At 55.9% G+C, this 18,858-nt stretch overlaps 2 protein-coding genes across 3 annotated transcripts in view; both read left to right on the top strand.

Moving 5' to 3' along the window:
• Positions 1 to 11,682, top strand: part of SEMA6B (semaphorin 6B) — a 43,961-nt gene extending 32,279 nt beyond the window's left edge. For both annotated transcript variants that reach the window (XM_030937160.1, XM_030937159.1), the window contains exons 10-17: positions 454 to 671; positions 3,039 to 3,170; positions 4,011 to 4,160; positions 5,558 to 5,740; positions 5,830 to 5,976; positions 7,799 to 7,876; positions 7,992 to 8,050; positions 9,758 to 11,682. In XM_030937160.1, the coding sequence (XP_030793020.1) occupies positions 454 to 671; positions 3,039 to 3,170; positions 4,011 to 4,160; positions 5,558 to 5,740; positions 5,830 to 5,976; positions 7,799 to 7,876; positions 7,992 to 8,050; positions 9,758 to 10,680 (1,890 nt within the window). In that variant the 3' untranslated portion in view covers positions 10,681 to 11,682. The remainder of the gene's footprint in view (positions 1 to 453; positions 672 to 3,038; positions 3,171 to 4,010; positions 4,161 to 5,557; positions 5,741 to 5,829; positions 5,977 to 7,798; positions 7,877 to 7,991; positions 8,051 to 9,757) is intronic.
• Positions 11,683 to 14,138: 2,456 nt separating this feature from the next.
• LRG1 (leucine rich alpha-2-glycoprotein 1) lies at positions 14,139 to 17,783 on the top strand. The gene is made up of 2 exons (XM_010367238.2): positions 14,139 to 14,250; positions 15,267 to 17,783. The coding sequence occupies exons 1-2, from the start codon at positions 14,219 to 14,221 to the stop codon at positions 16,276 to 16,278; spliced, it is 1,044 nt and encodes a 347-aa protein (XP_010365540.2). The 5' UTR covers positions 14,139 to 14,218; the 3' UTR covers positions 16,279 to 17,783.
• Positions 17,784 to 18,858: the final 1,075 nt, after the last annotated feature.

Raw genomic sequence — 18,858 nt, 5'->3', positions numbered from 1 at the left:
ATTGTAATCATCCATCCATCTGTTCGTCCACTCATCTATCCATCCAGGGAACCAGGCAGTGCTGAAGTGCACGGACTGCCACTAACTGCTACTGTGACCTTGGCCAGCCACTTCCTTTTATCCGTGCCTCTTATCAGTTTCCCCATATGTACAATGGGGGGATATCAGTAGGCAGCCCTCAGGAAGAGTGTAAGAGATGTGAGAATAAAACATTTCTTCATGGAAGCAGTGATGATTATGGTTGTCACTGTTGCTATTATCATCACTGACATTCCCACCGGGGATTTCTGCAAGGGAAGCCGGTGCCCAGAGAGGACCAGTGACTGGCTGGGGTCCCGCCAGAGCCAGGGTCAGACTCCTCCATCCCGGCTTGGGTGGCGGGTGGCACAGCCTGTGAGCAGGCCTTCCTGGGACACAGAGCTCAGGCCTCCATCTGTCCACTGTCACGCCCAGGTGGTGGTGTCCCGCGTGGCCCGAGTGTGCAAGAATGACGTGGGAGGCTCCCCCCGCGTGCTGGAGAAGCAGTGGACGTCCTTCCTGAAGGCGCGGCTCAACTGCTCCGTGCCCGGGGACTCCCACTTCTACTTCAACGTGCTGCAGGCTGTCACAGGCGTGGTCAGCCTCGGGGGCCGGCCCGTGGTCCTGGCTGTGTTTTCCACGCCCAGCAACAGGTCAGCGCCCACCAATGGGAGCGAACTGGGAGCATTTGGTAGGCATGGGTAGAGAGGGCTTGCATTCACTCCTCAGATATGCCCAGGGTCCTAGGTTGGGCACCACTGGATTAGACCTCTGAGAGGCCTCGGCCCCAGGCTGGAGTGACACAAGCTGACAGTGACCCTCTAAGTCCCTTTGGTCAGCACTGGGCCAGAGATATCCTCATCCTCTGCCTTTGGGGAGAGGAGCAGGGAGGGCCTCCTGGAGGAGGGGACATTGGAGCTAGACTTCAGGTGTGAGATGGAGGAAGAAGGAAGGGTGTTCAAAGTTGGAGAAACAGCACATGCAAAGGTCCTGAGGCTACAGTGAGTTCGGTATGTTTAAGGAATCTTGAGAGGGCCCGTGTTGGAAGGGAACCAGGGGAGAATGGGCAACACGGAGGCAGGGAAGTGATGGGATGGATCAAGCAAGGCCTTGTGGGCTGCAGGCAGAAACCTGGACTTTTTCCTGAGGGCACTGGGAGCCATGGAAGAGTGAAGAGCAAGAGAGATGAGATCAGATTTGCATTTTTTTGTTTGTGTGTTTGTTTTTGAGACGAGTCTCGCTCTGTCACCCAGGCTGGAGTGCGGTGGCGCTATCTCAGCTCACTGCAACCTCCGCCTCTCGGGTTCAAGCAGTTCTCTGCCTCAGCCTCCCAAGTGGCTGGGATTACAGGCACCTACCACCACTCCTGGCTAATTTTTTTTTATTTTTAGTAGAGATGAGGTTTCACCATCTTGGCCAGGCTGGTCTTGAACTCCTAACCTTGTAATCCACCCGCCTCGGCCTCCCAAAGTGCTGGGATTACAGGCGTGAGCCACCGCACCCGGCAGTTTGGTTTTTTTTTTTTTTGAGACGGAGTTTCATTCTTGTTGCCCAGGCTGGAGTGCAATGGCATGATCTCGGCTCACCACAACCTCTGCCTCCCTGGTTCAAGCAATTCTCCTGCCTCAGCCTCCTGAGTAGCTGGGATTACTGGCGCGTGCCACCATGCCCGGCTTATTTTGTATTTTTAGTAGAGACGAGGTTTCTGCATTTTGGTCAGGCTGGTCTCAAACTCCTGACCTCGTGATCCACCCTCCTTGACCTCCCAAAGTGCTGGAATTACAGACGTGGGCCACCGTACCCGGCCCACATTTGCGTTTTTAAAAAGACTGCTTGTGGGCCGGGCACAGTGGCTCACGCCTGTAATCCCAGCACTTTAAGAGGCTGAAGAGGGCAGATCACTTGAGGTCAGGAGTTTGAAACCAGCCTGGCCAACATGGTGAAACCCTGTCTCTACTAAAAATACAAAAATTGGCTGGGTGTGGTGGCAGACACCTGTAATTCCAGCTACTCGGGAGGCTGAGGCAGGAGAATCGCTTGAACCCAGGTGGTGTAGGTTACAGTGACCCAAGATCACACCACTGCACTCCAGCCTGGGCGACAGAGCAAGACTGGGTCTCAAAAAAAGAAAAAGCCAGCCGGACATGGTGGCTCACACCTGTAATCCCAGCACTTTGGGAGGCCGAGGCGGGCGGATCACAAGGTCAGGAGATCGAGACCACGGTGAAACCCTGTCTCTACTAAAAATACAAAAAATTAGCAGGGCGCGGTGGCGGGCACCTGTAGTCCCAGCTACTCAGGAGGCTGAGGCAGGAGAATGGCGTGAACCCGGGAGGCGGAGCTTGCAGTGAGCCAAGATTGCGCCACTGCACTCCAGCCTGGGCGACAGAGTGAGACTCTGTCTCAAAAAAATAAAAAAGACCGGGCGCGGTGGCTCAAGCCTGTAATCCCAGCACTTTGGGAGGCTGAGACGGGCGGATCACGAGGTCAGGAGATCGAGACCATCCTGGCTAACACGGTGAAACCCCGTCTCTACTAAAAAATACAAAAAGCTAGCCGGGCGAGGTGGCAGGCGCCTGTAGTCCCAGCTACTCAGGAGGCTGAGGCAGGAGAATGGCGTAAACCCGGGAGGCGGAGCTTGCAGTGAGCTGAGATCTGGCCACTGCACTCCAGCCTGGGCGACAGAGCAAGACTCCGTCTCAAAAAAAAAAAAAAAAAAAAAAGAAAAAGCCTGCTGGGGAATGGGTTCTAACAGTGGCAGTGGGGAGGCAGGACATCCAATTAAACAAGGATAGGGGCCTGGACAGGGAGTGGCCTCGTAGACCCTGAACTGTGGTCCAATCTGAGATGTTACTTAGGAGGAACTGCTGCATTTGACAGATGCGGGAGGGACACAGGATCTCTCTGGCACAGGAAGACTGAAGATTCAATGGCTCCTGCAGACAGAGGCTCCTGCATGTGATTGTCTGTGATGGGGCCTCCCACCGGGCTCACCAAATTCTTTCATCCCAACCCCTTAGCATCCCTGGCTCGGCTGTCTGCGCCTTTGACATGACACAGGTGGCAGCTGTGTTTGAAGGCCGCTTCCGAGAGCAGAAGTCACCCGAGTCCATCTGGACGCCGGTGCCGGAGGATCAGGTGCCTCGACCCCGGTGAGAATCCACCCCCATCCTGAGTCACGTGCCCAGATGAGGTCCTGATCCCCAGGGCCAGGGGCTGGAGCTTCCAGGTGGTTATTTAGCTGATGCTGGGTTCAGCTGTACCCATTATGCAGATGGGAAAAACTGAGGCCGGGCGCGGTGGCTCACGCCTGTAATCCCAGCGCTCTGGGAAGCTGAGGTGGGTGGATCACCTGAGGTTAAGGGTTTCAGACCAGCCTGACCAACATGGCGAAACCCTGTCTATACTAAAAATACAAAAATTAGCTGGGCGTGATGGCACTATGCCTGTAATCCCAGCCACTCTGGTGGCTGAGGAGGAGAATCGCTTGAACCCAGGAGGTGGAGGTTGCAGTGAGCCAAAGCACTCCAGCCTGGGTGACAGATTGAGATTCTGTCTCAAAAAAAAAAAAAAAAAAAGAAGGCTGGGGACGGTGGCTCAAGCCTGTAATCCCAGCACTTTGGGAGGCCGAGACGGGCGGATCATGAGGTCAGGAGATCGAGACCATCCTGGCTAATACGGTGAAACCCCCGTCTCTACTAAAAAATACAAAAAAAAACTAGCCGGGCGATGAGGTGGGCGCCTGTAGTCCCAGCTACTCGGGAGGCTGAGACAGGAGAATGGCGTGAACCCAGGAGGCGGAGCTTGCAGCGAGCTGAGAGCCGGCCACTGCACTCCAGCCTGGGCGGCAGAGCAAGACTCTGTCTCAAAAAAAAGAAAAAAGCAAAAAAAAAACTGAGGGCCGTTGGGCAAAGCAATGGGTACCCCTGGTGAACCAGGCCCCTTTATGAGGACCTTTACGTTCGTCCTGACCACACCCTTGCCACCCCCAGGCCTGGGTGCTGCGCAGCCCCCGGGATGCAGTACAATGCCTCCAGCGCCCTGCCGGATGACATCCTAAACTTTGTCAAGACCCACCCTCTGATGGACGAGGCGGTGCCCTCGCTGGGCCACGCGCCCTGGATCGTGCGGACCCTGATGAGGTCAGTCCTGGAGGGGCACGGCGTGGCGAGGGGAGAGAGGATGGGGTAGACTGAGGGTGAGAGGATGCAGATGCTCAACACAGCTGAGCCCATGGCTGCTGGTGCTGCCCAGAGAGCTGGAGACAGAGAGAGACAGAGAGGGACAGAGAGGGAAAGATGGAGAGACACTAGGAGAGAGATAGAGAATAAAGAGAGAGACAGGGATCAAGAGGTGACAGGCAGGGTGCTGGGCACGGTGGCTCATGCTCGTAATCCCAGCACTTTGGGCGGCTGAGGCGGCCAGATCACCTAAGGCCAGGAGTTCGAGACCACCCTGGCCAACATGGAGAAACCTCATCTCTACTTAAAATACAAAAATTAGCCAGGCGTGGTGGCAGGTGCCTGTAGTCCCAGCTACTCGGGAGGCTGAGGCAGGAGAATCACTTGAACCCAGGAGGCAGAGGTTGCAGTGCGCCAAGATCATGCCACTGCACTCCAACCTTGGGCCAGAGGGAGACTGTCTCAAAAAAAAAAAAAGAGGTAGACAGACAGACACGTAATAGGAGAACAAAGGAGGAGAGAGACAGAGACAAGGAGAGAGACAATCAGAGACAGACAGACACCCAAAGAGACAGAGACAGGGAAGAGAGACAGAGAGAGAAAGAGACTAAAAGGTACACAGGCACACATACACATCAGGAGAAAGGGGGGCCGGGCACAGTGACCCACGCCTGTAATCCCAGCACTTTGGGAGGCCGAGGTGGGAGGATCACTTGAGGTCAGGAGTTTGAAACCAGCCTGGCCAAATGGTGAAACCCTGTCTCTACTAAAAATACAAAAATAATCAGCTGGGTGTGGTGGTGGGCGCCTGTAGTCCCAGCTACTTGGGAGGCTGAGGCAGGAGAATTGCTTGAACCCAGGAGGCAGAGGATGCAGTGAACCGAGATCGCACCACTGCACTACAGCCTGGGCGACAGAGCGAGACTGTGTCTCAAAAAAACAAAACAAAACAAAACAAAAATTGGCTGGGTGTGATGGCACGCACCTATAGTCCCCGCTACTCAGGAGGTTGAGGTAAGAGAATCGCTTGAACCTGGGAGGCGGAGGTTGCAGTGAGCTGAGATTGTGCCACTGCACTCCAGCCTGGGTGACAGAATGAAACTCTGTCTCAACAAAAGCGACAGGGCCAAGTAGAGTCTGGTTTGGGGTTATGTTTCTGGAGAGTGTGCCCACGTGCCTGTGTGATCACCCATGTCTCCGGCATCCATGCACACACGCATTTGTTGCTGTCACGTGGTGTGTCACTGTCTGTATACACCCATGTAACCATGCCCATGCCCGTGTTGGTGGCAGGTGGTGGCCGAAGGACCCTTGGGGGATATGGGGCCAGCCTGACCCTCCCCTGCCCTGTCCCCCAGGCACCAGCTGACTCGAGTGGCTGTGGATGTGGGAGCCGGCCCCTGGGGCAACCAGACTGTTGTCTTCCTGGGTTCTGAGGCAGGGACCGTCCTCAAGTTCCTCGTCCGGCCCAACGCCAGTACCTCAGGGACATCTGGGCTCAGTGTCTTCCTGGAAGAGTTTGAGACTTACCGGCCAGACAGGTGAGTCCAGGCAAAGACAGGGAGGGGTTGCCAGCAGGAGGAGAGATGGGCTGAGTTGCCCTCAGCCTCACCACTCTGCTTGTCCCCAGGTGTGGACGGCCCGGCGCTGGCGAGACAGGGCAGCGGCTGCTGAGCTTGGAGCTGGACGCAGCTTCAGGGGGCCTGCTGGCTGCCTTCCCCCGCTGCGTGGTCCGAGTGCCTGTGGCTCGCTGCCAGCAGTACTCCGGGTGCATGAAGTGAGTTTCCACCCCAGGCCCGCCAGGGGCAGGAAATGAGGGAGGATGGGCACAGGGAGGGAGAGCTGGGTTCCAATCAAAAGCCCAACAATGTCCTAGTCATTGAGCTGGGCAGAGGGCACGGCCCATGCAAAGGCCCATAGGCAGGACCACGCCTGGTGTGTTGGAAGAACAGTGAGGTGGCCGGTGTGGCTGGAGCAGAATGAGCAAGGGGGAGAGAGGGAGGAGGGGAGGACGGAGAGGGGATGGGAGGGGACAGGACAGTTTGTGCAGAGCTTTGTGGGCCTCAGGGAGTATTGGGCTTTGACCTGGAGGGAGGTGGGAGCCATGTCGGGTTGCAGGCAGAGGAGGGACTGGCCGTGACTCCGGTGCTTACAGGTGCCCTCTGGTGGCTGCTGCCAGGAGGAGACTGCAGGGGAAGGAGAACCAGGGACCGGGGCGGAGGCTGTTTCCCTGTCTCTAAAATGGGAGGAAAGCTAGGATGCATGCCAGTGCTGGCACACGCCTGGGCTCCGTATGAGCCGTCAGTGCAGAGGACCCTGCTTCCTGCCCACCATTACTGCAACGATGACCCAGTAGCTCCAAGTCCAAGGACATAGCCTCTGGCACGAGGCCTGGGCTCCCATCTCAGCTTTGCCGCTTGGGCAAACATTTACTCTCTCGAGCCTCAGTTCGCTTACCTGTAAAATGGGGAGTGAACAGTGTCCTGCACACAAGTTTGTTCTAAGGACTCCAGGAGTTGCTATTAAGAGGAGGGACTGGGCTTCGTAGCTCACACCTATCGCCCCGGCACTTTGGGAGGCCAAGGCAGGAGGACTGCTGCTTGAGCCCAGGAGTTCGAGAACAGTCTGGGCAACACAGCATAGTGAGACCCTGTCTCTAAAAAAAAAAAAAAAAGGCCGGGCGCGGTGGCTCAAGCCTGTAATCCCAGCACTTTGGGAGGCCGAGATGGGCGGATCACGAGGTCAGGAGATCGAGACCATCCTGGCTAATACGGTGAAACCCTGTCTCTACTTAAAAATACAAAAAACTAGCCGGGCGACGAGGCGGGCGCCTGTAGTCCCAGCTACTCGGGAGGCTGAGCCAGGAGAATGGCGTAAACCCGGGAGGCGGAGCTTGCAGTGAGCTGAGATCCGGCCACTGCACTCCAGCCTGGGTGGCAGAGCAAGACTCCGTCTCAAAAAAAAAAAAAGTCAGCAGGGCGTGGTGGCACACATCTGTGGTCCCAACTACTCAGAAGGCTGAGGCAGGAGGATCACTTGAGTCTGGGAGGTTGAGGCTGCAGTGAACTATGATCATGCCACTGTACTCCAGCCTGAGTGACAGAGCATGACCCTGTCTCTTAAAGAAAAAAAAATTAAATTTTAATTAAAAAATTTTTTTTTAAATTTAAAAATTAAAAAAAAAATGCCAGGCATGGTGGCTCACACCTGTAATCCCACCACTTTGGGAATCTGAGGCGGATGGATCACCTGAGGTCAGGAGTTCCAGACCAGCCTGGCCAACCTGGTGAAACCCTGACTCTACTAAAACTGCAAAGATTAGCCAGGTATGGTGGTATGTGCCTGTAATCCCTGCTACTTGGGAGGCTGAGGCAGCAGAATTGCTGGAACCCGGGAGGCAGAGGTTGCAGTGAACCAAGATGCTGCCACTACACTCCAGCCTGGGCAACAAGAGTGAAATTCCATCTCAAAAATAAATAAATAAATAAAATTAAAATAAAGAGGCAGGTGCTTGGAACAGAGCCCACAGGTCACCATCATCGTTGAGGCTGTGTGAGTGACTTGGACACTTGTCCCATTCGGTCCCTGGTCTGCTCTAGGAACTGTATCGGCAGTCAGGACCCCTACTGCGGGTGGGCCCCAGATGGCTCCTGCATCTTCCTCAGCCCAGGCACCAGGTACTGCGGGAGAGGGAGGTGGGTGGAGGGTGTGTCGGACTCGCCCATGATCCAGGATCCCCTGGATCTCTGACTGTGAGAGGGGCCTCTGCTGATGGTGCCTCCTCTCCCCTAGAGTCACCTTTGAGCAGGACGTGTCCGGGGCCAGCACCTCAGGCTTAGGGGACTGCACAGGTGAGTTGGGAGGATGGCAGGCTAAGCTAAGACCCCCTCCCCCGCTACCATGGGGGAGGGGAGGGAGGAGGCTGGAGGACCTTTGAATCCTCCGGGAGGTGGGTGGGGAAACTGGACTCCATCAGAGCTTTAGAAAGGCATGGAGAGGTCTCATTTATTGGGGAGGGAGACGGGAAGAACAGAGACCCCACAAGACAGACACACCAAGAAACAGGCTTTGACAAGGATGAAGAGACAACAGAAGGCAGACAGACAAACCTCAATAGGACAGAAGGGGCCAGGCGGCGGCAACTCCCGCCTATAATCCCAGCATTCTGAGTGGCCAAGACAGGAGGGTTACTTGAGGTCAGGAGTTCGAGACCAGCCTGGGCAACATAGTGAAACCCTGTCTCTAAAACAAAAACCCAAAAATAATCCAGACATGGCAGTGCATGCCTGTAGTCCCTGCTACTCGGGAGGCTGAGGCAGGAGGATCGCTTGAGCCAGGGAGGTGGAGGCTGCAATGAACTATGGTCAGGCCACTGCACTCCAGCTTGGGCAACAGAGCAAGAATCTTTTTTTTTTTTTTTTGAGACAGAGTTTTGCTCTGTCACCCAGGCTGGAGTGCAGTGGTGTGATCTCAGCTCACTGCAACCTCCATCTCCTGGGGTCAGTTGATTCTCCTGCCTCAGCCTCCCGAGTAGCTGAGATCACAGGCGCCCGCCACCACGTCCGGCTAAATTTTCTACTTTAGTAGTAGAGATGAGGTTTCACTTGTTGGCCAGGCTGGTCTCAAACTCCTGACGTCAGGTGATCCGCCCGCCTCAGCCTCCCAAAATGCTGGGATTACAGGTGTAAGCCACCATGCCTAGCCCAGATCCTGTCTTTAATAAAACAGAGGTATCTGGAGGCAGGGTCGCAATGAACTGCACCACTGCACTCTAGCCTGGGGGACTCTTATCTCAAAACAAAAACAAAAAAATTAAAAAATAAAACAATTAGGCCAGGTAGGGTGGCTCATGACTGTAATCCCAGCACTTTGGGAGGCAGAGGCGGGCGGATCACGAGGTCAGGAGTTTGAGACCAGCCTGGCCAACATGGTGAAACCCTGTCTCTACTAAAAATACAAAAATGAGCTGGGTCCACGTGGTGGCACGCATCTGTAGTCCCAGCTACTCTAGAGGCTAAGACAGGAGAATCACTTGAACCTGGGAGGTGGAGGTTGCAGTGAGTCGAGATCACCCCACTGCACTCCAGCCTGGCACACAAAGTAAGACTCCATCTAAAAAAATAATAAAAAGGCTGGGCACGGTGGCTCATGCCTGTAATCCCAGCACTTTGGGAGGCCGAGGTGGGTGGATCATGGGGTCAGGAGATCGAGACCATCTTGGCTAACACGATGAAACCCCATCTCTACTAAAAATGCAAAAAATTAGCTGGGCGAGGTGGCGGGCGCCTGTAGTCCCAGCTACTCCGAGGCTGAGGCAGGAGAATGGCGTGAACCCGGGAGCCGGAGCTTGCAGTGAGCAGAGATCGCGCCACTGCACTCCAGCCTGGGAGACAGAGCCAGACTCCGTCTCACAAAAAAAAAAAAAAAAAAAAAAAAAAAAATAATAATAATAACAACAAATAAAAATAATAAAAAAAGAGGACAGAGGGCCTGAGGAGGTAGGAGGGGTGCCCGGGCCCCCCCTCCGCCCTGCTAACCCCCCTGTTCTCCCCCGCCAGGACTCCTGCGGGCCAGCCTCTCAGAGGACCGCGCAGGGCTGGTGTCGGTGAACCTGCTGGTGACGTCGTCGGTGGCAGCCTTCGTGGTGGGAGCCGTGGTGTCCGGCTTCAGCGTGGGCTGGTTCGTGGGCCTCCGTGAGCGGCGGGAGCTGGCCCGGCGCAAGGACAAGGAGGCCATCCTGGCGCACGGGGCGGGCGAGGCGGTGCTGAGCGTCAGCCGCCTGGGCGAGCGCAGGGCGCAGGGTCCCGGGGGCCGGGGCGGAGGCGGCGGCGCCGGGGTTCCCCCCGAGGCCCTGCTGGCGCCCCTGATGCAGAACGGCTGGGCCAAGGCCACGCTGCTGCAGGGCGGGCCCCACGACCTGGACTCGGGGCTGCTGCCCACGCCCGAGCAGACGCCGCTGCCGCAGAAGCGCCTGCCCACCCCGCACCCGCACCCCCACGCCCTGGTCCCCCGCGCCTGGGACCACGGCCACCCCCTGCTCCCCGCCTCCGCTTCGTCCTCCCTCCTACTGCTGGCGCCCACCCGGGCCCCCGAGCAGCCCTCCGCGCCTGGGGAGCCGACCCCCGACGCCCGCCTCTATGCTGCCCGGCCCGGCCGCGCCTCCCACGGCGACTTCCCGCTCACCCCCCACGCCAGCCCGGACCGCCGGCGGGTGGTGTCGGCGCCCACGGGCCCCTTGGACCCAGCCTCAGCCGCCGATGGCCTCCCGCGGCCCTGGAGCCCGCCCCCGACGGGCAGCCTGCGGAGGCCACCGGGCCCTCACGCCCCTCCGGCGGCCACCCTGCGCCGCACCCACACGTTCAACAGCGGCGAGGCCCGGCCTGGGGACCGCCACCGCGGCTGCCACGCCCGGCCCGGCACAGACTTGGCCCACCTCCTCCCCTATGGGGGGGCGGACAGGACTGCGCCCCCCGTGCCCTAGGCCGGGGCCCCCCGATGCCTTGGCAGTGCCAGCCACGGGAACCAGGAGCGAGAGACGGTGCCAGAACGCCGGGGCCCGGGGCAACTCCGAGTGGGTGCTCAAGCCCCCCCCCGCGACCCACCCGCGGAGTAGGGGGCCCCCTCCGCCACAAGGAAGCACAACCAGCTCGCCCTCCCCCGACCCGGGGCCGCAGAACGCTGAGACGGTTTGGGGGTGGGTGGGCGGGAGGACTTTGCTATGGATTTGAGGTTGACCTTAAGCGCGTAGGTTTTGGTTTCTTTTGCAGTTTTGGTTTCTTTGCGGTTTTCTAACCAATTGCACAACTCCGTTCTCGGGGTGGCGGCAGGCAGGGGAGGCTTGGACGCCGGTGAGGAATGGGGGGCCACAGCTGCAGACCCAAGCCCTCCCCCACCCCTGGAAAGGTCCCTCCCCGACCCAGGCCCCTGGCGTGTGTGGGTGTGCGTGCGTGTGCCGTGTTCGTGTGCAAGGGGCCGGGGAGGTGGGCGTGCGTGTGCGTGCCAGCCAGGGCTGCTGTGGGAGTGTGTGTCAGGTGGGCCACGCGTGCAGGGTGTGTGTCCATGAGCGACGATCGTGGTGCCTCCAGCGGCCTGGGCGTTGGCTGAGCCGACGCTGGGGCTTCCAGAAGGCCGGGGGCCTCCCAGGTGCCGGTTAGGAGTTTGAATCCCCCTCTGCAGAGGGAAGCGGGGACAATGCCGGGCTTTCAGGCAGGGGACACGGGGAGGGCCTGTCCAGAAGTCACATCGGCAGCAGCTGTCTAAAGGGCTTGGGGCCTGGGGGACGGTGAAGGTGGGCGGGGCCCCTCTGTAAATACGGCCCCAGGGTGGTGAGAGACTCCCATGCCACCCGTCCCCTTGTGACCTCCCCCCTCTGACCTCTAGCTGACCATGCATGCCACGTGGCCGGCTGGGTCCTCCACCCTCTCTGGAGTTTGCCTCCCCCAGCCCCCTCCCCATCAATAAAACTCTGTTTACAACCACCGGCCCCCATGACTCTGGCTCTGCTCTGCCTCCTAGGGGTGGCACGGGTGGGGGGCATCCTCAAAAGTCAAGACCAGGCCAGGTGTGGTGGCTCACGGCCTGTAATCCCTGCACTTTGGGAGGCTGAGGTGGGCGGATCACTTGAGGTCAAGAGTTCAAGACCAGCCTGGCCAACATGGCAAAACCCCGTCTCTACTAAAAATACAAAAAAATGAGCCAGGCGTGGTGGTGGGTGCCTGTAATCCCAGCTACTCGGCCGAATGAGGCAGGAGAATCACTTGAATCTGGGAGTCAGAGGTTTCAGTGAGCTGAGGTCATACCACTGCACTCCAGCCTGGGGTGACAGAGCGAGACTCTGTCTCAAAAAAAAAAAAGAAAGAAAGAAAAGGCTGGGTCAAAACAAGTCTGGGGAGCTGAGTGTGGAAACGTCTTCATCTGCATAGCAGCCAGTTTCTTTTTTTTTTTTTTTTTTTTTTTGAGATGGAGTCTCGCTCTGTCGCCCAGGTTGGAGTGCAGTGGCGCGATCTCGGCTCACTGCAACCCGCACATCCCGGGTTCAAGTGAGTCTCCTTTCTCAGCCTCTCGAGTAGCTGGGACTACAGGCACCCACCACCACGCCTGGCTAATTTTTGTAATTTTAGTAGAGACAGGGTTTCATCATATTGGTCAGGCTGGTCTTGAACTCCTGACCTCAGGTGATCTGCCCACCTCGGCCTCCCAAAGTGCTGGGATTACAGGCGTGAGCCACCGCGCCTGGCCAGCCTTATGAATTTTGTTTTAAGTGGGACTCTTGTCCTCAGAGAGTTTTAAGCAGGGATGTGATCTGATTTCATTTTAAGGGATCATTTTGTTACTGTGTCACCACATTTCACAAGCCTTCCTTTCTCTCAGCCCATGTTGATTAAGACCTATGAACGGCTGGGCTCTGGGGACAGGGCAGGGTACAAGACAGACTGAGTGCAGTGGCTCACGGCTCAGAGAGACTGAGAGGATTCCTTGAGCCCAGCAGTTCAAGACCAGCCGCCTCCTACAAAAAAAATTTTAAAAATTAGCTGGGCGTGGTAGCATGTGCCTATATTCCCAGCTACTCGGGAGGCTGAGGCAGGAGAATCGGTTGAACCCAGGAGGTGGAGGTTGCAGGGAGCCGAAATCACGTCACTGCACTCCAGTGTGGGTGACAGAGGGAGACTCCGTCTCAAAAAAAATTAGCGAGGCATGATGGCATGTGCCCATAGTCCCAGCTACTTGGGAGGCCTTGAGCCCACAGTCAAAGCTACAGTTAGCTGTGATTGCACCACACTGCTCCCGCTGGGTGACAAAGCAAAATCCTATCTCAAAAAAAAAAAAAAAAAAAAGGGCATAGTGGCTCACGTCTGTAATTTCAGCACTTTAGGAGGCTGGGGCCAGTGGATCACATGAGCTCAGGAGTTCAAGACCAGCCTGGGCCACATGGCAAAATCCTGTCTCTATTAAAAATATAAAAATTAGCCAGGCATGGTGGTGCATGCCTGTAGTCCCAGCTATGCGGGAGGCTGAGACGGGAGAATGGTGAGAACCTGGGAGGCAGAGCTTGCAGTGAGCCGAGATCGTGCCACTGCACTCCAGCCTGGGCAACAGTGCAAGACTCGGTCTCAAATAAAAGAAAAAAAATAGTCATAGGTGCAGATAAAGCTGACACATCATACCTAAATATTTAGAACTCAACAAGAATGCAAGCACTCTGCAGCCAAGTCCATGAGATGTAGCCAAAGCTGTTCTCAAAGGGAAATTTGTAGCCTCCAAATGCATTTAATAGGAAATGAGGAGGAATGGAAACAATAGCATGGATGTCAGATTCAGATGAAGAGAAAAAAGGGCAGAAAGAGCCATCAAAGATCTGAGTTCAGCTTCATAGATGGGGAAACTGAGGCCAAGAAAAGTTAAGTCACTTGCCAAAGGTTACAAAGCAAAGCTGTTCATGACAGAGCTGGAATTCAGAACCAGGTTTGGTTCCTCCCAAGCCACTGTCCAAGGACCATAGAGACTTTTGGCATTACTCACTATTGAATTGTATTTTTTAAATGACTTCATTTAAAAAAAGCAATATCAACATACCACGAAGTCAAGACAAGAGTTTTTTTGTTCTTTTCAGTGAGCGTCCTGGTTGCTCAAGTTTATGGTAAATAACTCCTCTTGCTAAGAGCTGTTGCTGTCTCTAGGAATGGTACCTTGCAAACCTTGATCCTTGAACTCTGGGTTGGGGGAAGTGAGGATGCAACTAGAGAGACTCTTGGATGTCCCCCAAAAATCAGGAAACAAGGAAAGAAAAACCTGGGTTTTAGAAGCAGGGTCAAAAAGAGGTTGAACAGGAAACAATTTCCAGGAAGCAATTTTGTAATCCTGACCCCTCCCCTTTCCCCGCCTGGCTTAGCCTCAGCCCCTATCAGGAACTGTTGGGGGTGGGGACTTTCCCAAGGTTGGTTCCCCGGCCCCCAGTCCAGGCAGGTATAAGGCCACCTCCCCAGGCCAGGACAACCCAGAAACAAAAGAGAAGAGCTACCATGGCCTCTTGGAGCAGACAGCGACCCGAAAGGTAGGTCCCCACACTACCTGTCCTAGGCAGGTCTGACCCACATTCCAGCTGACCCACTGAAGTCACAGGGAGCAGATACAGACCTGGAGCCTGGGACAGATTAACCTTAACTATGACAGAAAGACACACACACACACACACACACACACACACACACACACACCCCTGCAGAAGCCCAGGTGGGCATGGGCAGGATGGGGCCAGGGGAGGCTTCTTGTTAGAGGTCTGGGGCTACAGTGACCAAGGCTGTCCAGATCATGTCTGATGGCTGCTGGGCCAGGGAAGCCCTAGAGAAGGAGGGGAAGCCCCAGGCTTCTAAGGGTGCTAGGTGTAAACCACCCCTTCCCAAGGCCAAATGCCCACCCTCAGACCAGGCCAAAGCAGGATACACTTTTCATGTTCAGAGGCTGCAGTGAGCTATGATCATACCAATGCCCTCCAGCCTGGGCAACCGAGCAAGACCCTGTCTCAAAAACGTGATCCTGAACATCTGTCTTCCTCCAAGCACCCAACTGGTCAAGGCTGGACAGAAAGACCAGGATCCCAGAGCAGAGAAGTCTTCATGGAAAACAGGGCATTGGAGCTGGGGCTTTGCGGGATGAATAGGAGTTCACATCAAAACACAGAGCCAGGGGGACAAGGACTGACCCAGAAAACAAGCCAGATCAGAAGAAACTAGCAAGTTGGACTGTGAATAATTAGCAGCTCATGGGGGCTAGGCTGGTGATGGGGAAGTATATTCATATTATACGGGAGTTACACTCAGAAACTCAACTTTCCTAGAATTGTAATTCTCCCTGTAACAGACACCACTTCTGGCAGCTGTAGGGGGTGAGGGTAGAAGCTGGGAGAGGAAAAGGAAGCAACCGCCCTAGTCCAGGTAAGAGATGAGGTGGCATAGTCCAGGCTGGTAGCCACAGAGATGGGAAGAAGTGGGCAAATTTGGGGGTGTATTTTCACCTAGCTGAGTGTATTTTCACTGTGGTTTAGTAAGCATCTTCTGTTACTGCCTGCAGCCCAGGGGGCTTTCAACCCCATCTTTCTAGAACCCTGTTCCTGCTGCTGCTATTGGCGGCCTCAGCCTGGGGGGTCACCCTGAGCCCCAAAGACTGCCAGGTGTTCCGCTCAGACCATGGCAGCTCCATCTCCTGCCAACCACCTGCCAAAATCCCCAGCTACCTGCCAGCTGACACTGTACACCTGGCCGTGGAGTTCTTCAACCTGACCCTCCTGCCAGCCAATCTCCTCCAGGGCGCCTCTAAGCTCCAAGAATTGCACCTCTCCAGCAACAGACTGGAAAGCCTCTCACCCGAGTTCCTGCGGCCAGTGCCGCAGCTGAGGGTGCTGGATCTAACTCGAAACTCCCTGACCGGGCTGCCCCCAGGCGTCTTCCAGGCCTCAGCCACCCTGGACACCCTGGTGTTGAAAGAAAACCAACTGGAGGTCCTGGAGACCTCGTGGCTGCACGGCCTGAAAACCCTGAGGCATCTGGACCTGTCTGGGAACTGCCTCCGGAAGCTGCCCCCTGGGCTGCTGGCCAACTTCACCCTCCTGCGCACCCTTGACCTTGCGGAGAACCAGTTGGAGACCTTGCCCCCTGACTTTCTGCAGGGTCCGCTGCAATTAGAACGGCTACATCTAGAAGGCAACAAATTGCAAGAACTGAGAAAGGATCTCCTCGTGCCGCAGCCAGACCTGCGCTACCTTTTCCTGAACGGCAACAAGCTGGCCAGGGTGGCAGCCGGTGCCTTCCACGGCCTGCGGCTTCTGGACATGCTGGACCTCTCCAATAACTCGCTGGCCAGCGTGCCCGAGGGGCTCTGGACATTCCTAGGGCAGCCAAACCGGGACATGCGGGATGGCTTTGACATCTCCAGCAACCCCTGGATCTGTGACCAGAACCTGAGCGACCTCTATCATTGGCTTCAGGCCCAAAAAGACAAGATGTTTTCCCAGAATGACACGCGCTGTGCTGGGCCTGAAGCCGTGAAGGGCCAGACGCTCCTAGCAGTGGCCGAGTCCCAGTGAGACCTGGGGCTGGGGTTGAGGGTGGGGGGTCTGGTAGAACACTGCAACCCACTTAGCAAATAATCCTGCCTTTGGCCGGGCGCGGTGGCTCACGCCTGTAATCCCAGCACTTCGGGAGGCCGAGGCGGGCAGATCACAAGGTCGGGAGATCGAGACCATCCTGGCTAACATGGTGAAACCCCATCTCTACTAAAAATACATAAAAAATTAGCCAGATGTGGTGGCAGGTGCCTGTAGTCCCAGCTACTCGGGAGGCTGAGGCAGGAGAATGGCATGTACCCGGGAGGCGAAGCTTGCAGCGAGCAGAGACTGCAACACTGCACTCCAGCCTGGGCGACATGAGCGAGATTCCGTCTCAAAAATAAAAAACAAACAATCCTGCGTTTTACAGGTGAGACTCAGGGCTGTCCATTATGGCTGGGACCCCGTTTCACCCACGCATGCTTCTAAAACACACGATGGGCTTTCCTTACCCGTGCCCAAGATGTGCCCTCTCTCTGGAATGCCGTTCCCCGTTTCCCAGATCTCTTGATCTCTGGGTTCTCCCAGCCTCCTTGTCCTTCCCTCCGGCTGAGCCCTGGCCACACTGGGCCTGCCTTTCTCTGACTCTGTCTTCCCCAGGTCAGGGGGCTCTCTGAGTGCAGGGTCTGGTGCTGAGTCTCACTTAGCTTGGGCTCAGACCCAAGGGGTTTAATAAATAACTCTTGAAAACTGGATAGGATGAATTGGCTTTTGCTGTGTTCCTAGCATCTTCTCAAATCAACTTCCTAGGACTCCGGGGTGAAGGAGGAAAAGAGGCATGGTCCGGGCCCTGGGGTGTGGGATGTGGTCTTCCTAGGGGGTGACAGTTGGGATCAAAGGCCTGTGACTTTTCCTCTCCCTTCCCCCATCCTGGGACCTAACTGGAAATAAAACCTTGACTGTTGCCCGGGTGTCATTTTACCAGTGGATTTCTGCCAGGGCTTGTGTCCTGGGAGGAGGTTTAAGTCAAACCAGATTGCCCAGGTCTCCAAACAATTTGTCGTGCGGCCTGAGATCATCGTGCAAGGTTGCAGGGGCGGGATGGGGCCGAAGGGATGGGCGGGGTCCCAGGCCCACCTGCTTATATGTCATTGGCCATGTGGGGGCTGCAATCAGATTTGGGAGACCCTGGGGCTTGGGGGTATGTCCAGTTTTCCCAGGTCCCTAAAAAATGAACGTGCAGCCTGGTGCCGTGGCTCACGCCTATAATCCCTTTGGGATTACAGCACTTTGGGAGGCTGAGGCAGGCAGATCACCCGAGGTCAGGAGTTCGAGACCAGCCTGGCCAACATGGCAAAACCCCGTCTCTACTAAAATACAAAATACAAAAGTTAGCCAGGCAGAATGGCATGTGCCTGTCATACCAGCTACTCGGGAGGGTCAGGCAGGAGAATCGCTCGAACCTGGGAAGTGGAGGTTGCAGTGAGCCAAGATCGCGCCACTGCACTCCAGTCTGGGCGACAGAGTGAAACTGTGTCTCTAAATAAGTACATAAATAAATAGACCATGCCTACATCTGTGGTCATTCCAGGCACCGCAATGAAAAGGCAGGGTTCTGGGGTCCAGCAGGGCTAGCTTTGAATAGGATCCCTGGCCGGGTGTGGTGACTCATGCCTGTAATCCTAGGACTTTGGGAGGCCAAGACGGGCGAATCATGAAGTCAGGAGTTCAAGACCAGCCTGACCCATATGGTGAAACCCCGTGTCTACTAAAAATACAAAAATTAGCTAGGTGTGGTGGCGGGCACCTGTAATCCCAGCTACTCGGGAGGCTGAGGCAAGAGAATGGCGTAAACCCGGGAGGCGGAGCTTGCAGTGAGCTGAGATCCAGCCACTGCACTCCAGCTCGGGCGACAGAGCGAGACTCCGTCTCAAAAAAAAAAAAAAAGAAAAAGAAAGAAATAAAAAGAGGCTGGGTGCAATGTCTCACACCTGTAATCCCAGCAATTCGGGAGGCTGAGGTGGAAGGATCACTTGGGCCTTAGGGGTTCAAGACCAGCCTGGTCAACACAGGGACATCTCGTCTCTACAAAAAGTTTTTTTTTTTTTTTTTTTTTTTTTTGAGACGGAGTCTCGCTCTGTCCCTCGGGCTGGAGTGCAGTGGCCCGATCTCAGCTCACTGCAAGCTCCGCCTCCCGGGTTTACGCCATTCTCCTGCCTCAGCCTCCCGAGTAGCTGGGACTACAGGCGCCCGCCACCTCGCCCGGCTAGTTTTTTTTTTTGTATTTTTTAGTAGAGACGGGGTTTCACAGTGTTAGCCAGGATGGTCTCGATCTCCTGACCTCGTGATCCGCCCGTCTCGGCCTCCCAAAGTGCTGGGATTACAGGCTTGAGCCACCGCGCCCGGCCTACAAAAAGTTTTTTAAAAAGTTAGCTGGAAAAAAAAAAAAAAAAAAGTTAGCTGGGCGTGGTGATGTGTGCCTGTGGTCCCAGCTACTCAGGAGGCTGAGGCGGAAGGATCACCTGAGCCTGGGAAGGCAAGGCTGCAGTGAGCTATGATCACATCACTGCACTCTAGCCCTGGGCAACCGAGCAAGACCCAGTCTCAAAAATCGATAAA

The sequence above is a fragment of the Rhinopithecus roxellana genome, chromosome 8 (genome assembly GCF_007565055.1).
Source record: "Rhinopithecus roxellana isolate Shanxi Qingling chromosome 8, ASM756505v1, whole genome shotgun sequence".
Lineage (NCBI taxonomy): Eukaryota > Metazoa > Chordata > Mammalia > Primates > Cercopithecidae > Rhinopithecus > Rhinopithecus roxellana.
Note: the sequence above shows the minus strand (reverse complement) of the source record. Positions and strands in the feature narration are given on the sequence as shown.